Here is a 15,446-nt window from a genome sequence, read left to right on the forward strand (position 1 = left end):
GAACCTGGTGGGATCTGGCAGCAGCTCAGAGTGGAGCAGGGTCAGGGCCACAGCCACCTTCATTCACCTCATTCATGGAAAATTGCTTCCAATGCCGTGCCTAGGTCAGGCAGGGACAGTGAAAGAGAAGTGGCCTCAGGCCCCATTCTGATCTGGACAGGCATTGGCCCCTAAGTCATAGCCTGGAGCTGGTCATGCAGGGGCTGCTTTATGGGGTCTAGCTAACGCCGTCTTTACAGGCCACTCAAACCTCTACTTCAGACCATTGTTCGCAATCTCCAGACCTTTGACAAGGCCTCCCACATTTTTTTGTGCTAACCCTGATGCTATTTCTGCTCTGATGGGCATAAAATCTCTGTGAGCACACCATCGCACTCAGACGGACAGTGTCCAATCATACGAATCATCGAGAATTAATTATTGGATAATTCACTGCTCCACTAAGTTTCTAGTTTACCAGTGGGTAAAACATTTGTAGGGTCACATGGGTTGGGGGAGGGTACCACATTCCCAGGGATCACCATGTAGTGGGACATGGTGATCCCTGGGAATTCTCCATCTCAATCCTCCAAATTGGTGGGAAAGAGGAATTTTTTGTCAACCTTCAGTCCCCCTCACCTGCACTTCTGGGGTCTCCCTGACTCCCCTTCCCAAACGCTCATACACCATTCCCTTCAGCAGGTTGGAGAGTGTCCAAATGGCTCAGCTCCCTCCACATCTGCTGTGAACTGCTGCCTCAACCACATCTTGTCTCTCCAGTCCCCCTTCCTAGCTCAGCTCCTGCTATGGGAATCACTGAAATTGCCCTCCCTTCACCTCTGCCTGAATATCCTCACCATTCAGACCAGTGGCCAGCTGGCTCTCACCTCTCTGCTGCCTGTCCCTCTCCCTCCCAGGCCCCTAAGCTGCCATCCCTGCTTTATTCAAGGACACCATTATGTTTTGGATATGGGGTATCCCCCAGAAGCTCATGTGTGTGTGTGTGTGTGTGTGTGTGAGGCAATGCAAGAAGATTTAGAGGAGAAATGATAGGGTTTTGAGAGCCTTAACCCAATCAGTGGATTAATCCCATGACAGTATTAACTGAGTGGTAACTGAAGGCAGGTAGGATGTGGCTGGAGGAGGTGGGCATTGAGAGCATGCCTTTGGGGTAAATATTTGTATCTGGTGAGTGGAGTCTCTCTCTGTTTCCTGATCATCATGTGAGCCACTTCTCTCACCGTACTCTTCAGCCATGATGTTCAGCCTCCTCCCAAGCCCCAAGGAATGGAGCCAGCTATCTACGGAGGAGACCTCTGAAACCGTGAGCACTGAAGTAAACATTTTTCTTGTCAGGTCTTTTAGTCACAGCAGCAAAAAGGTGATTAAAATAGACACACCACAGTCCAGGGCCTCCAACAGTGCCCGAGACATAAAACCTTCCATATGCTTCTCAGTGAGTGAATGGAGACTAGAAAAAAATGAAGAAAGGAATCATGTCTGTCTCAAATGTTGGTGTCTCATCCTATACAACACCCTTCTACTTTTGTTGCTGAACTTGGATAGAATCCTGTATCTCTGTGTTTCTATCTTTGAGCACAATATAGCATAGAAAAACATTCACTTAATTTCTTTTGTGTGTGAATTAATTTAGTTGAACTTCAAAAATAAATTGGAATGCAGTGGAAAAATGAAGGATAAGCATTTCTAGCTAGTAATTGAGCTAATATTCTCCTGCCCTCAAATGGTAGCACCCATGATTTATAGTTAATGTCTAAGAGGTAGTTCTCAACCCCAGGAAAAACTTTATCCTAGAGAGATGGATTCTCTAGGATAAAGATAAACCATTTAATACTGGTTCTGTGAAGGTTGGCTTGAAATTGTAGAATTCACAGAATTATTGACTTCTATTAATTATTTACTAGGTTCATGGTAATGTGTATTTCTCAGGCTGATTCTTGCAGCCTTGGTGGGTTTTCTCAGCAGCTCTTTTGAACTGGTCCTATCCAGCTCAACAACTATTTCAGGTGTATTTGGGAGTACACATGACGTGTGCTCTGTGTCAACTAAATAATGGGTTTCTCCAGAGGCAGTTTCGCATCCTCATTCTTACCAGTGTTCTACTAGGTGGGCCATGACACTATGGCGTAGAGATCCCTCTCCACATGCAGAATTTTGCTGACTAGGAAAGTAGATCTATGTAATGAGTAACATGCAGTGAAATATTTTTTGAGCCAGAAGCTAAAACTGTGAGACAACATTCACTGGTGTTCAACCTTCTACAATGGGCTGAAAACTCTCACATGCATGGCTTCGGTAATAGGACCAGAAAGGCCTGTATGATTCTTCTAAATATATGGAAATATTTCAATGATAAATTGTAGTGGCCAACCAGGGAATTAAACAGAAAAGGTGGTGGGCTACATTGACAAAGTAGGAAAAGAGAGAAATCCATCCTTTATGACATCTGTAAATTGATAAAAAGAAACACAGGAAGATTAGTTTACATGACAAAAACTCATTCTGAAAATCCATACTCCAGCAGTGAGGAAAAACACCAAAATATCCTGAAATTTGAATTGTTCACTGACATTGATTTTAGATGACCATTGGAAAGGGCGGGTGGAACAAACTCTCCATGGTAGGCCCTGGAATGCTACTTTGGTACTCAGAGACACCCACATGATGCCTGCTTCCAGCAAACACCAACAATAGTGGCATACTAAAGATGTCACAAAGAAACACAAGGAATTATAGAAGGATGTGACCATAGACTCCCTGGTTCTCCATCTCATCCTGCGTGACCACATGGAGGACACCTCACCTTAATCCTCCTGAGAAGGCGGGAAAGAGGGGCTGGGTCTAGCAGAATCAGATGCAAAAGGAGAAGGGTTAAACATCTGCAGGGAGAGCACTAAGGCCAGGACAGGTAGGGGGTCAAGTCCCTGCTTTCAACCCATGAAGGCACAGAATGCCCAGAGGTGGGAGAAGGAGGAAGTGTTGGTCCCAGAGAATTCCTCTCCTACCTTCTTCCCAGGGTCCTCTTATCTCTGGCTTTGGCCATGCCTTTGGGTTGTGGTGAAGGGTGTCAGTGAAAGAGTGTGACTGTGATACTTGTGAAGCAGATAGGAGACAGTGAGAGACGGATTGGCCTCTCAGCCAGCAGGAGACCTGCACAGAGAAAGAGCCTGGGACCATAAATCATCATCATCTTGATCAAGGTGGTCCTGTTAGAGGGAGACCGGCTGGGTTTGGCAAAACACCTTGGAATGGAAAAGGAACAGAAAACTACCAACTCAGGAATGAAAAGGAAGCAATTATCAGAGCCTTCTGGACTGTGCTAATTAAAAAGACAATGCACATTCATCAAATGCCTTCCAAGAGATTTTGGAGAATGTACATGAACTTACCCCAATACTCAGGAGCACCCTCCAAAGAAGACATTATTCATTCTCACTTTTCAAATGAGATCCTTGAGTCTCAGAAAATTAATCATTCTGTGTAAGTTTGCACAGCTAGAATGTGGCAGGACTGAGAACATACGCAATGGTGAATGTTTCAACTGGTGGCTTCCTCCCACAGCAAGGGTGTCATCTCCGGTCATCAGGGCTCTTCAGAGACTGCACCACATCGGACTCACGACACAGGACTTCCTGATCCCCCTCATTTCACTTGACACCATAAGGAAGGCCCACTTCCCTTTCTGCCCTTGCTTGTTTCTCTCTCTATCCTCCACCTCTTCAGGAATGAAATGTTAGGATAAAGTTTTGGGGACAGATACATAGGTAAACATTCATTTGCTGAGCTTTGGCTGAAGTAAAGCTCAGTCTTTCATAAGACGCATCCTAATTTCAAAGTAAGACTCCTTTGCCATATCAATAAAGGGAGACCCAGCGAGTTTCAGAACTGGTAAAGCACATTCAAATCCTCCTTGGTCCCTTGGGAGAGTCTAGGTGAGTGAGTCTGGGAAGCACATATTTTGGGGTAAGGAACATCCATCAGGGAAGGTGACAGGTTTTGCTAAGTTCTCGGCTCACAGCTGGTACTGATGGATGGAGCCTCAGGGCCTCCTTGATGCACATGATGGCCTAGGGTATCTGGCCCAGGTAGTCACTGAAGTGAAGGCCATCCTGAGGGCCTGGGCAGATCAGCAGCTTGCCCCTACCAGAGGCAGGGCTCTCCCACCTCTTGAGCTCTCACTCACCAGGTGATGGAGGCTCCGTCCCCCAGGAGGCTCTGGACCTCCTCCCTGCACTTCTGCTGATGCTCAGGGTGTGTGGCCAGAGCATAGAAGATCCAGCAGATAGCACTGGCTGTGGTGTCATGGCCCTCAAACATGAAGGTGTCCACCTCGGCACGCAGGTCCTCATCAGACAGGCTGCTCCCATTCTCCATCTGGGGAGTGTATGGCTGAGAGAGCAGGGTTTGTCCCTCCCATTGCTCCTGGGCAAAGCCTCAGGCTTCTTTCCTACATACTCACTTTGGTGAGCAGGAGGATGTCCTGGAAATCCAACCCCCTCTTCCTCCAGCTCTCCCTTGTCCTGCAGCTGAGCCTCTGCCTGATCACTTGCTCTGTCCCAGGACAGCAGTTACCAAGCAGAGCAGACAGCAAACTGCCAATAGGTGCATGTAGCCACTGTCATAATCTGGGTGCCCTGTAGAGCTCAAGATGCTGGTGGGGGTAGGGGTGTGGGCAGGGTGGGAATCCAACCACATCTGATGCAGGTGAGACCTCCACTCAGGAGCACAATTCATGGAGCTCCTGTTGAATGTGCTGGGATGGATCTTATTCAACACCCCCAATACACTGGCACAAGTAATCCCCTATATAGCACCTGACACCCTATATAATCTGGACTCACAAACAGTCAACTAGGGAATTATGCCAAATGAGTATACCCAGCCCCTGCACACACAGGGGGGCCGGCTCTGCCTGAGGGATCGTGGCCAGCTCATTTTAGCTGAGTCTGTTAAAGGAGAGAAAACAGAAGGAGGGGACAAAAGCTGTGTGCTCATAGGCCACTGGAGGTCAGTTTATAGATCCTCTCATTACCATAAAAGGCATTCCTCACATGGGAAAGGCCAATTAATCCCAAGAAGGGAGGCAGAACATACTAGAAATGGGAAGGTCTAACTGGGAGGCCTTATGGGTTCTGGGTGAAGATTCACTAAAACTTCTGTCTTACAGCTCCTGTGACCTGCAGGCCTTTGAAGGATGACATAGCAGCCAGGCTTTCATCCATGTTAGGGATCAGGGATCTGTGGCTGGGACAGGGTGGATCTGGTCAGAAATTAGAGCTTGACTTAAGGCATGGGTCAAAATCTCACTTTTGTCACAGATCCTTGTGTTTATATATATATATATATATATATATATATATATATATATATATATATATATATATAATGAACAATGGCTTAGTTATTTCATTACGTAAACAGGGGAAAATTAGAGGTTTCTTTTTTTATTGGTTGTTCAAAACACTACAAAGCTCTTGACATATCATATTTCATACATTAGATTCAAGTGGGTTATGAACTCCCATTTTTACCCCAATCACATCAGTTACACATCCACATTTTTACATAATGCCCTATTAGTAACTGTTGTATTCTGCTACCTTTCCTATCCTCTACTATCCCCCCTCCCCTCCCCTCCCATCTTCTCTCTCTACCCCATCTACTGTAATTCATTTCTCTCCTTGTTTTTTTTTCCCATTCCCCTCACAACCTCTTATATGTAATTTTGTATAGCAATGAGGGTCTCCCTCCATTTCCATGCAATTTCCCTTTTCTATTTCCCTCCCACCTCATGTCTCTGTTTAATGTTAATCTTTTCCTCCTGCTCTTCCTCCCTGCTCTATTCTTAGTTGCTCTCATTATATCAAAGAAGACATTTGGCATTTGTTTTTAGGGATTGGCTAGCTTCACTTAGCATAATCTGCTTTAATGCCATCCATTTCCCTGCAAATTCCATGATTTTGTCATTTTTTAGTGCTGCGTAATACTCCATTGTGTATAAACGCCACATTTTTTTATCCATTCATCTATTGAAGGGCATCTGGGTTGGTTGCACAGTCTAGCTATTGTGAATTGTGCTGCTATGAACATCAATGTGGCAGTATCCCTGTAGTACGCTCTTTTAAGGTCTTCAGGGAATAGTCCGAGAAGGGGAATAGCTGGGTCAAATGGTGGTTCCATTCCCAGCTTTCCCAGGAATCTCCATACTGCTTTCCAAATTGGCTGCACCAATTTGCAGTCCCACCAGCAATGTACAAGAGTACCCTTTTCCTCACATCCTGTACCCTTTTCCCCACATCCTGTACCCTTTTCCCCACATCCTTAGATGTGGTTTCAAACCAAAGTCCACATGGATATGAGGTTTGTTTTTCAGTTACAGGACAATGTACCTAATAGATTGCCTCAGACTGTTTTTCTAAAAAAGTGGGGAAAAGGCAAAAAAAAAAAATCCAGCTCACTCAGCTGTTTTACATGTCCAGTAAATATTATTGATATGCTAGGTTGTGTCCAGGGAGAATGACAAATCGATTTTTTTAGGTATTGATTAATGAATTGTCACTTTTTTTTCAAGACTTTCACAGACCCAGGACATGTTCTCCAAAGGGAAGAGATGAAAACTGCTGAGATGGGGTTTCACTCTCACCTGATCTCCCCAGTATCACCCTCAGGTAGTCAGGAAGCGCACTTTGCTCCCCAAGAACCACGGTGGGCAGGCACTTGGGAACCCATCTACCTATATTGTGGGAGGCCAACCTTACATGGGACTGAGTTACACTACCCTGCTGGGTGCTGAGGCTCTCAGACACAGAAATGTGGCGGAGCTTTCCCCACCCTTCTTGGGTGCGAGGGTCGGTGTCTCGTGCATGGGTGTGTCTTGCTACAGCCCCATGGGTGAAGCTAGGCTCACCTGTTCCTTTGTAATATAACCCTTTGCCCTGTTTAGGATAGAATCTTCCATGGAAGTGCCTTGCGTGTGTCCCCTTCTCTTACTGTGCCCTTGGGTGTGGCCTACCCAGGTGTCAGTCAACCTGCTGACAGTGGACATCATGAAGACAGACTCAGCCCCCTGAAACCTGACCCCTTGCCTCATTTAAAAAACTTCTCCTCAATAAAAGGGGTCAGCGCATGCTCTCGCTCTCTCTCTCTTTCTGCAGACCCTTAAGGTCAGAGAAGCCGTCACAGCGACCCCAAAGAAAAAGGTATTTGTGTCTCTTGCGTGGCTATTTTGTGCAGCCCAGTTAGCCCAGTTTAACTGGAGTGACCCCTGAGCCTTTTAGTCTTGAGAACAGAAATTAGGTGCCATATCAGAATGTATTGCAACTCCTGGTCCTCTTGGATTTGATATCAGTGGAAAGACAAATCTTTAAAAATCATCTTTTATTTCAAGGTTTGAGATTAGAGAGTAAAATGACCACAGGGACGTATTTCTGGATCTTTCAGCAGAAGTGAGGGACTTGGAGCTGTTTCTGCTGAACTGTGGGGGTCAGAGCCTCAGCTCTCTGCATGAGCTTCATATCCTCCACCTCCTCTTGAGTGTGGTCAGCACACAACCCCTTACAGAGCTTCTCTCCCTGCTGCCCCTTACTGAGCTCTGTGACCACGTCAGGGCTGGCAGAACAGGGAGTTGACCCTGTCCCCCTGCTGGCTCTCAGGCTGCTCTTTCCTCTTCTTCCTCTATGACTCCACACATCATGCCCAGCTCTGTTCTGGGCACTGAGGTTCTTGAGTTCAAGGAGCTCACCATGCACCTTAGGTGGGAAGAGAGCTAAACCTATCTCTTTTACGAGGCTATTCTAACATCAGTTCCCCTCACCTGCAGGACACTGTGCCACAATTCCCCTCATGTGTGCCCAGGACCTTTACTGTTTCAAAATCACCCATTTTGTAAATTCCTTCAGCCTTGGGCTAACCCAGCTAGTTGGTCTACTGTGGGGAGCCATTCTCACACGTGACTGGGCAACTCCCGGTTTGGGTGTGAGGCGCTCTGGCTAAACTGTGTCGCAGCTTTCCCGACCCTCTCCTGGTGCAAGAGCCTGTCCATGTGGGGATGTGCCTGAGCACTGACCCTGGGGCCAATCACTGACCCTAACCTTGGAGTGCTGCCCCCCTCAACCTTCTTTGGATGGAATTCTCCCCTGAATTTCTTGTTCCCCAATAAAAGGCGTTCTCTCTCTCTCTCTCTCTCTCTCTCTCTCTCTCTCTCTCTCTCTCTCTCTCTCTCTCTCTCTCTCTCTCTCCTGCTAGCCCTGAGTAATCCCTGCTGCCCTACCGGGTGGTTCGAGGTAGGAGTTCAGAGGGAGAGCCGTCTCTCGGACCTGGTCATAGAAAAAGGTAACTGAGTCTGTGTGTTTATTGCGATCTCGCTAGCTAGCTTTTATGCCAAGAACCTCTTTCATGAAACCAGTGCGCTGGTCGCATGGTGGAAGTCTACTCGACATTTTATCACAGAGCCTGGGGTTGGGTTCTTTGTCTCCCAAATTCAAAGAATGAAATCCACAGACACAAGGGCAAAGTAACAGGATTTATTAGAGTAATGTTAAGAAAGAAAGCAGATCTCCCAAAAGCAGAGGGGCCCTAAGAGAGGTATATTCTGAGTGGCCATTGTCTAGAAGTTTATATGAATCTACAGAGTTAAGGGAGCTAGCCCCCTACCAAATTTTGGGTAAGGTGCTCAGCAACCACAAGTTCTTCACGTGTTCATGGTCCCATCAGGTTATCATGGCCCTCTTTTTTGATGGGGCTCCAGGTACTGGATGGCAGATGTCTCGCTACCATTTTTTTTCCTGCTTATGCAGGAGTCAGCCTGACCTTGATGTGGCCTATCTTGTGTCTGTAGTCTCTCAGCTCTGCTGGGATTTTGAAGGAGTTCAAGTTTCCTCCCTCTTCATTTTAACTCTTTCTCCTGCCTCAACATCACCCACCCACCCTGGCAGAACAAGCTCTTTTCCTGTGTTCTGACACCTCCTACAATTCACATCCAATGTCACCACATACAACATATCCCACAGGGAAGGGAATTGCATCACACTGATATCCGTGCACCCAGGGAAGCACAGGACCAGGCACAGAGGACATCGTTGAGAGACTGGGGCAGGGAAACATCGGAAAGCCTGGTTCTTTGAGAACAGCTGAGAGAACTAGAAGTGCTCAGCCTGGAAAGAAAGAGACTTGGAAAGAATCAATCCCAGCCCTTCATAGGTGAAGTCAGGTCTTCTTGAGGAAGGAGTGTATGACAGAGCTGAGTAACAGCATGATAGAAAAGCCTCACCTGAGAGGTAAGATGGATACTCCTTGGAGGTTATGTGCTCCTCATGCCAAAGTCTGTCCTGTGGACTTGCTGCCCAGGCTTTAAGAGCCCCAAGCCTTCTACTCCCCTTACCCACCTTCCTATGCTCAAAGAGCCAGTTATGTTCAAAGAGCCAGTGGGTGGGGCCAAATAGGAAGTGTTGGCGGGCTTTGAGCGGCCTCACCTATGCAATTAGTGATGGGCTGCTTTGAACAGCAGCAGAAGCAGGCCAAGCAAGAAGGAGCCCAGAGATGATGTTCATGAATTTGGAAGGGCTCAATGCAGAGATGCTCATGGAGCAGCAGCTTCTGGGTCACTCACTGTACCCCAGTGTCACTGACTTCTGACCCCCACTGCTAATGATTTGGGGTGATTGTCCTACCTACCTGTGGGATAAGAAGGGTAAGGACCAAGCTCAACCTCAAAGTCCAGAGTTGATTAACCTTCTTGATCCACCTTGGGAGTCAGTGAGAGCAAAGCTTTAGCAGCTGACAGTGGTAATGCATGCACATACCCGCACGCATACACACATGCACACACACACACACACACACACACACACACACACACACACACACACTTCACTTTCTCTGTATTGTTCACAAATATTTAGTAAGTACCTATTATGTGCCAAGCAGGAGGCTAATTGATGGGGCGAACCTTTAAGAAAAACAAACAAAAGCCCCAACTTCAAGGAAATCTTAATCCAGATTACCAAATGTTCAGTGGGTGTGACCGCTTGTACCAGTACCATGATTTCAGTGATGAGAAACTGATTAGACAGGGTAAATGATGTGGTCAAGGGAAATGAGGCACTGAGAGTCCAAGATAATGTTAGAACCCTTCTTTGTTGGACTCCCAAAATCCCTGCTCCACCTGCTTCCAAAATGTTCCCTGGGTCTTTTCATATCTACTCATATGTAGCCAGGAGCTTATCCTCTCTGAGCCTCACTGACTTTTTTTCAAATTTTATTTACTTATTTATTCTAATTTGTTATACATGACAGCAGAATGCATTTCAATTCATAGTATACACATAGAGCACAATTTTTCATGTCTCTGGTTGTACACAAAGCAGAGTCCCACCACTCATGTCTTCATACATGTACTTGGGGTAATGATGTCCATCTCATTCCACTGTCTGTCCTAACCTACTACCTCCTCCCTTTCTCTCTCTCTCTTTTGCCCGATCTAAAGTTCTTCCATTCCGCCCATTCTTTCCCCACATCCCCATTATGGATCATCATCCCCATATCAGAGAAAACATTCAGCCTTTGGTTTTGGGGGATTGGCTTACTTCACTTAGCATCATATTCTCCAACTTCATCCATTTACCTGCAAATGCCATGATTTTATTCTCTTTTAATGCTGAATAGTATTCCATTGTGTATAAATACCACAGTTTATTTATCCATCCATTTACTAAAGGGTATCTAGAGTGGTTCCACAATTTAGCTATTGTGAATTATGCTGTGGTAAACATTATGTGGATGTGTTACTACAGTATGCTGTCTTTAAGTCCTTTGGGTATAGAATAAGGACTGGGATAGCTGGGTCAAATGGTAATTCCATTCCAAATTTTCCAAGAAATCTCCATACTGCTTTCCAGATTGGTTGCACCAATTTACAGTCCCAACAGCAATGTATGAGTGTGCCTTTCTCCCCACATCCTCGCCAGCACTTATTGTTTATAGTCTCAATAGCTGCCATTGTGACTGGAGTGAGACAAAATCTTAGAGTAGTTTGGATTTGTATTTCTCTAGTTGCTAGAGATGTTAAAGTTTTTTTTTTTTTGATTGATTGGATATCCTCTTCTGAGAACTGTCTGTTCAGTTCATTGGCCCATTTATTGATTGTGTTATTTGATTTTTGATGTTAAGATTTTTGAGTTCTTTATATATTTAGAGATTAGTGCTGTATCTGATATTTGTATGGTAAAAATTTGTTCCCATTCTGTAGGCTCTCTATTCACCTCTTTGGCTGAGAGAAAGTATTTTAGTTTGAATCCACCCCATCTATTGATTCTTGATTTTAATTCTTGCTCTATAGTCTTATTAAGAACGCCAGGGCCTAATCCAACCTGGTGAAGATTTGGGCCTACTTTTTCTTTTATTAGGCACAGGGTCTCTCATTTAATTCCTAGGTCCTTGATCCAACTTGAGTTGAGTTTTGCGCATGGTGAGAGATAGGGGCTTAATTTCATTTTGTTGCATATGGATTTCCAGTTTTCCCAGCACTGTTTGTAGAAGAGACTATCCTTTCTCCAATATATGTTTTTGGCACCTTTGTCTAATATAAGATAATTGTAATTACGTGGGTTAGTCTCTGTGTCCTCTACTCTGTACCATTGGTCTACCAGTCCATTTTGGTGCCAATACCATGCTGTCTTTGTTACTATTGCTCAGTAGTATAGTTTAAAGTCTGGTATAGTGATGTTACCTGCTTCACTCTTCTTGCTAAGGATTGCCTTAGCTATTCTGGGTCTCTTATTTTTCCAGATGAATTTCATGACTGCTTTTTCTATTTCTATGAGGAATATCATTGGAATTTTGATTGGGACTTCATTGAATCTGTATAGTGCTTTGGTAGTATAGTCACTTTGACAATATTAATTCTGCATATCCAAGAACAAGGGAAATCTTTCCAACTTCTAAGATCTTCTTTAATTTCTTTCTTGAGTATTCTGTAGTTTTCATTGCAGAGGTCTTTCACCCCTTTCATTAAGTTGATTCCCAACTATTTTCAATTTTTTGAGGCTATTGTAAATGGGATAGTTTTCCTAGTTTCTCTTTCTGAAGATTTGTCACTGATGTACAGAAATGCCTTTGATTTATGAGTGTTGTTTTTATATCCTGCTACTTTGCCAAATTCATTTATTAGTTCTAGAAGTGTTCTGGTGGAATTTTGCGGGGAGGTCTTCTAAGTTATTGAATCATATTGTAGGGAAATAGTGCTAATTTGAGTTCTTTTTCTATTCATATCTCTTTAATTTCTTTCATCTGTCTAATTGCTCTGGCTAGTGTTTCAAGAATTATGTTAAATAAAAGTGGTGAAAGAAGACATTCCTGTCTTGTTCCTGTTTTTTTAGAAGTAATGCTTTCAATTTTTCTCCATTTAGAATGATATTGACCTGGGGCTTAGCACAGATAGCTTTTATGATGTTGAAATATGTTTCCATTATCTCTAGTTTTTTCTATTGTTTCAAACATTAAGAGGTGCTGTATTTTGTCAAATGTTTTTTTATGCTTGTATTGAGATGATCATATGGTTCTTATCTTTAAGCTTATTAATGTGATGAATTACATTTATTGATTTTCATATGTTGAACCAACTTTGGATCCCTGGGATGAACCCACTTGATCATGGTACACTATATTTTTGATATGTTTTTGTATTTGATTTGCCAGAATTTTATTGAGAATTTTTGCATCTATTTTCATTAGAGATATTGATCTGAAGTTTTCTTTCTTTGATGTGTCTTTGACTGATTTTGGAATCAGGGTGACATTGGCCTCATAGAGTGAGTTTGGAAGTGCTCCTTCTTTTTCTATCTCATGAAATAATTTCGGGAGTATTGATATTGATTCTTCTTTGGAGGTCTTATAGAACCCAGTTGTGTATCCATCTTGTCCTGGGCTTTTCTTGGTTGGTAGGCTTCTGATGGCATCTTCTATTTCATTGCTTGAAATTGATCTGTTTAAATTGTGTATCATCCTGATTGAGTTTGGGCAAATAATATGACTCAAGAAATTTGTCAGTGCCTTCAATATTCTCTGTTTTATTGGAGTAAAAATTTTCAAAATAATTTCTAATTATCTTCTGTATTTCTGTAGTGTCTAGCATGATATTTCCTTTTTCATCACAGATGTTAGTAATTTAAGCTTTCTCTCTCCCTCTCTTCATTAGCATGGCTAAGGGTTTATCAATTTTATTTATTTTCTTCAAAGAACCAACTTTTTGTTTTGTCAATTTTTTGAATTGTTTCTTTTGTTTCAATGTCATTGATTTCAGCTCTGATTTTAATTATTTTCTGTCTTCTACTGCTTTTGGTGTTGATTTGTTTTTCTTTTTCTAGGGCTTTGAGATGTAATGTTAGGTCATTTATTTGTTGACATTTTCTTTTTTCGGGGGGTTTCTTTTTTAATTTTTTATTAGTTGCTCAAAACATTACAGTGATCTTGACATATCATACATTTGATTCAAATGAAAAATGAATTCTTTTTTTTTCCATATGTACACATTGCAGTATCACTTTGATTATGCAGCCACATTTATACAGAATACAACAGACACTAGTATGGCTGTTTGTATAAACATGACTTTTTCTTCTTTTAAGGAATGAGCTCCATGCAATGAACTTTCCTCTTAGAGCTGTTTTCATAGTATCTCTGAGATTTTGATATGTTGTATCAATGTTCTCATTTACCTCTAAGAATTTTTAGTCTCTTCTTTGATGTCTTTTGCAACTGATTTTTCATTCAATATATATTATTTAGTCTCCAGGTATTGGAGTAGCTTCAATTTTTATTTTATCATTGATTTCTAATTTTATTCTGTTGTAATCAGGTAGAATGCAGGGTATTATCTCTATTTCTTTGTATTTGCTAAATATTGCTTTGTGGAATAATATATGGTCTATTTTAGAGAAGGATCCATGTGCTGTTGAGTAGAAAGTGTATTTGCTCATTGAAGGATGAAATATTCTATGTTTGTTGGTTAAATCTAAATTATTGATTATATTATTGAGTTCTATAGTTTCTTTGTTTAGCTTTTCTTTGGAAGATGCATACAGTGGTGAGTGAGGAGTGTTAAAGTCACCCAGAATTATTGCGTTGTGGTCTATTTGACTCTTGAACTTGAGAAGAGTTTGTTTGATGAATGTAGATGCTCCAATTAGGGGAGTGTATATATTTATAATTGTTAAGTCCTGTTGGTGTATGGTTCCCTTGAGCAGTATGAAATGTCCTTCTTTATCCACTTTGATTACCTTTGGCTTGAAATGTACTTTATTTGATATGAGGATGGAAATCTCTGATTGTTTCTGGAGTCCATGTGAGTAGTCTGATTTTTCCCAACCTTTCACCTTCAGTCTGTGGATGTCTTTTCCTATGAGATGAGTCTCTTGAAGGCAGAATATTATTGGGTCTTTTTTAAAAATCCAATCTGCCAGTCTATGTCTTTTGATTGGTGAGTTTAGGCCATTAACATTCAAGGTTATTATTAAGACATGATTATATTCCCAGTCATTTTTGTTTATTTTTGGTATTTAACTTGACTTGGTTTTTCTTTTGATTGGTTTTTCCTTTATTGTAATACCTCCCTTTGCTGATTTTCATTGTTGTTTTTCATTTCCTCCTCATGAAATATTTTGCCAAGATGTTCTGTAGTGCAGGCTTTCTAGTTGCAAATTCTTTTAACTTTTGTTTATCATGGAAGGTTTTTATTTCATCACCAAAACTAAAGCTCAGTTTTGCTGGATATAAGATTCTTGGTTGGCATCCATTTTCTTTCAGAGCTTGTATATGTTGTTCCAGGATCTTCTAGCTTTCAGGGTCTGGGTTGAAAAATCTGCAGATACCCTAATTGGTTTACCCCTATATGTAATCTGATTTCTTTCTCTTGTGGCTTTTAAAATTCTCTCCATATTCTGTATGTTAGACATTTTTATTATAATGTTCGTTGGTGTGAATCTGCTGTGATTTTGTACATTTGGTGTCCTGTAAGCCTCTTGTATTTGATTTTCCACTTCATTCTTCATGTTTGGAAAACTTTATGATATCATTTCATTGAATAAATTGTTCATTCCTTTGGTTTGGAACTCTATGCTTTCCTCTATCCCAATAACTCTTAAATTTGGTCTTTTTATGTTATCCCATAATTCTAAGTATTCCACTTATGGTTTCTTATCATCCTCGGTGTGTGGTCTGCATTCTTTTCATGATTATATATTTTGTCTTTATTGTCTGAGGTCCTGTCTTCCAAGTGATCTAATCTTTTGGTGATGCTTTCTATTGAGCTTTTAATTTAGCTTTTTGTTTCTTTCATTTCAAGGATTTCTGTTTGGTACTTTTTCAGAACCTCTATTTCCTTATTGAAGTAATCTTTTGCTTCCTTATTTGCTTATGTAGCTCTTTATTGAAATGATATTTTGCTGCCTATA

At 42.2% G+C, this 15,446-nt stretch overlaps 1 protein-coding gene across 2 annotated transcripts in view; it reads left to right on the forward strand.

Moving 5' to 3' along the window:
• The first annotated feature begins 1,142 nt into the window (after positions 1-1,142).
• Cyp4x1 (cytochrome P450 family 4 subfamily X member 1) overlaps positions 1,143-15,446 on the forward strand; it is a 58,039-nt gene continuing 43,735 nt past the window's right edge. Inside the window, exon 1 of one of the 2 annotated variants that reach the window (XM_078026217.1) lies at positions 1,143-1,315. In XM_078026217.1, the coding sequence (XP_077882343.1) occupies positions 1,235-1,315 (81 nt within the window). In that variant the 5' untranslated portion in view covers positions 1,143-1,234. The remainder of the gene's footprint in view (positions 1,316-15,446) is intronic. The other variant, XM_078026218.1, reaches the window with a different exon arrangement.

This window comes from Ictidomys tridecemlineatus, chromosome 11 (assembly GCF_052094955.1).
Source record: "Ictidomys tridecemlineatus isolate mIctTri1 chromosome 11, mIctTri1.hap1, whole genome shotgun sequence".
NCBI classification, from domain to species: domain Eukaryota; kingdom Metazoa; phylum Chordata; class Mammalia; order Rodentia; family Sciuridae; genus Ictidomys; species Ictidomys tridecemlineatus.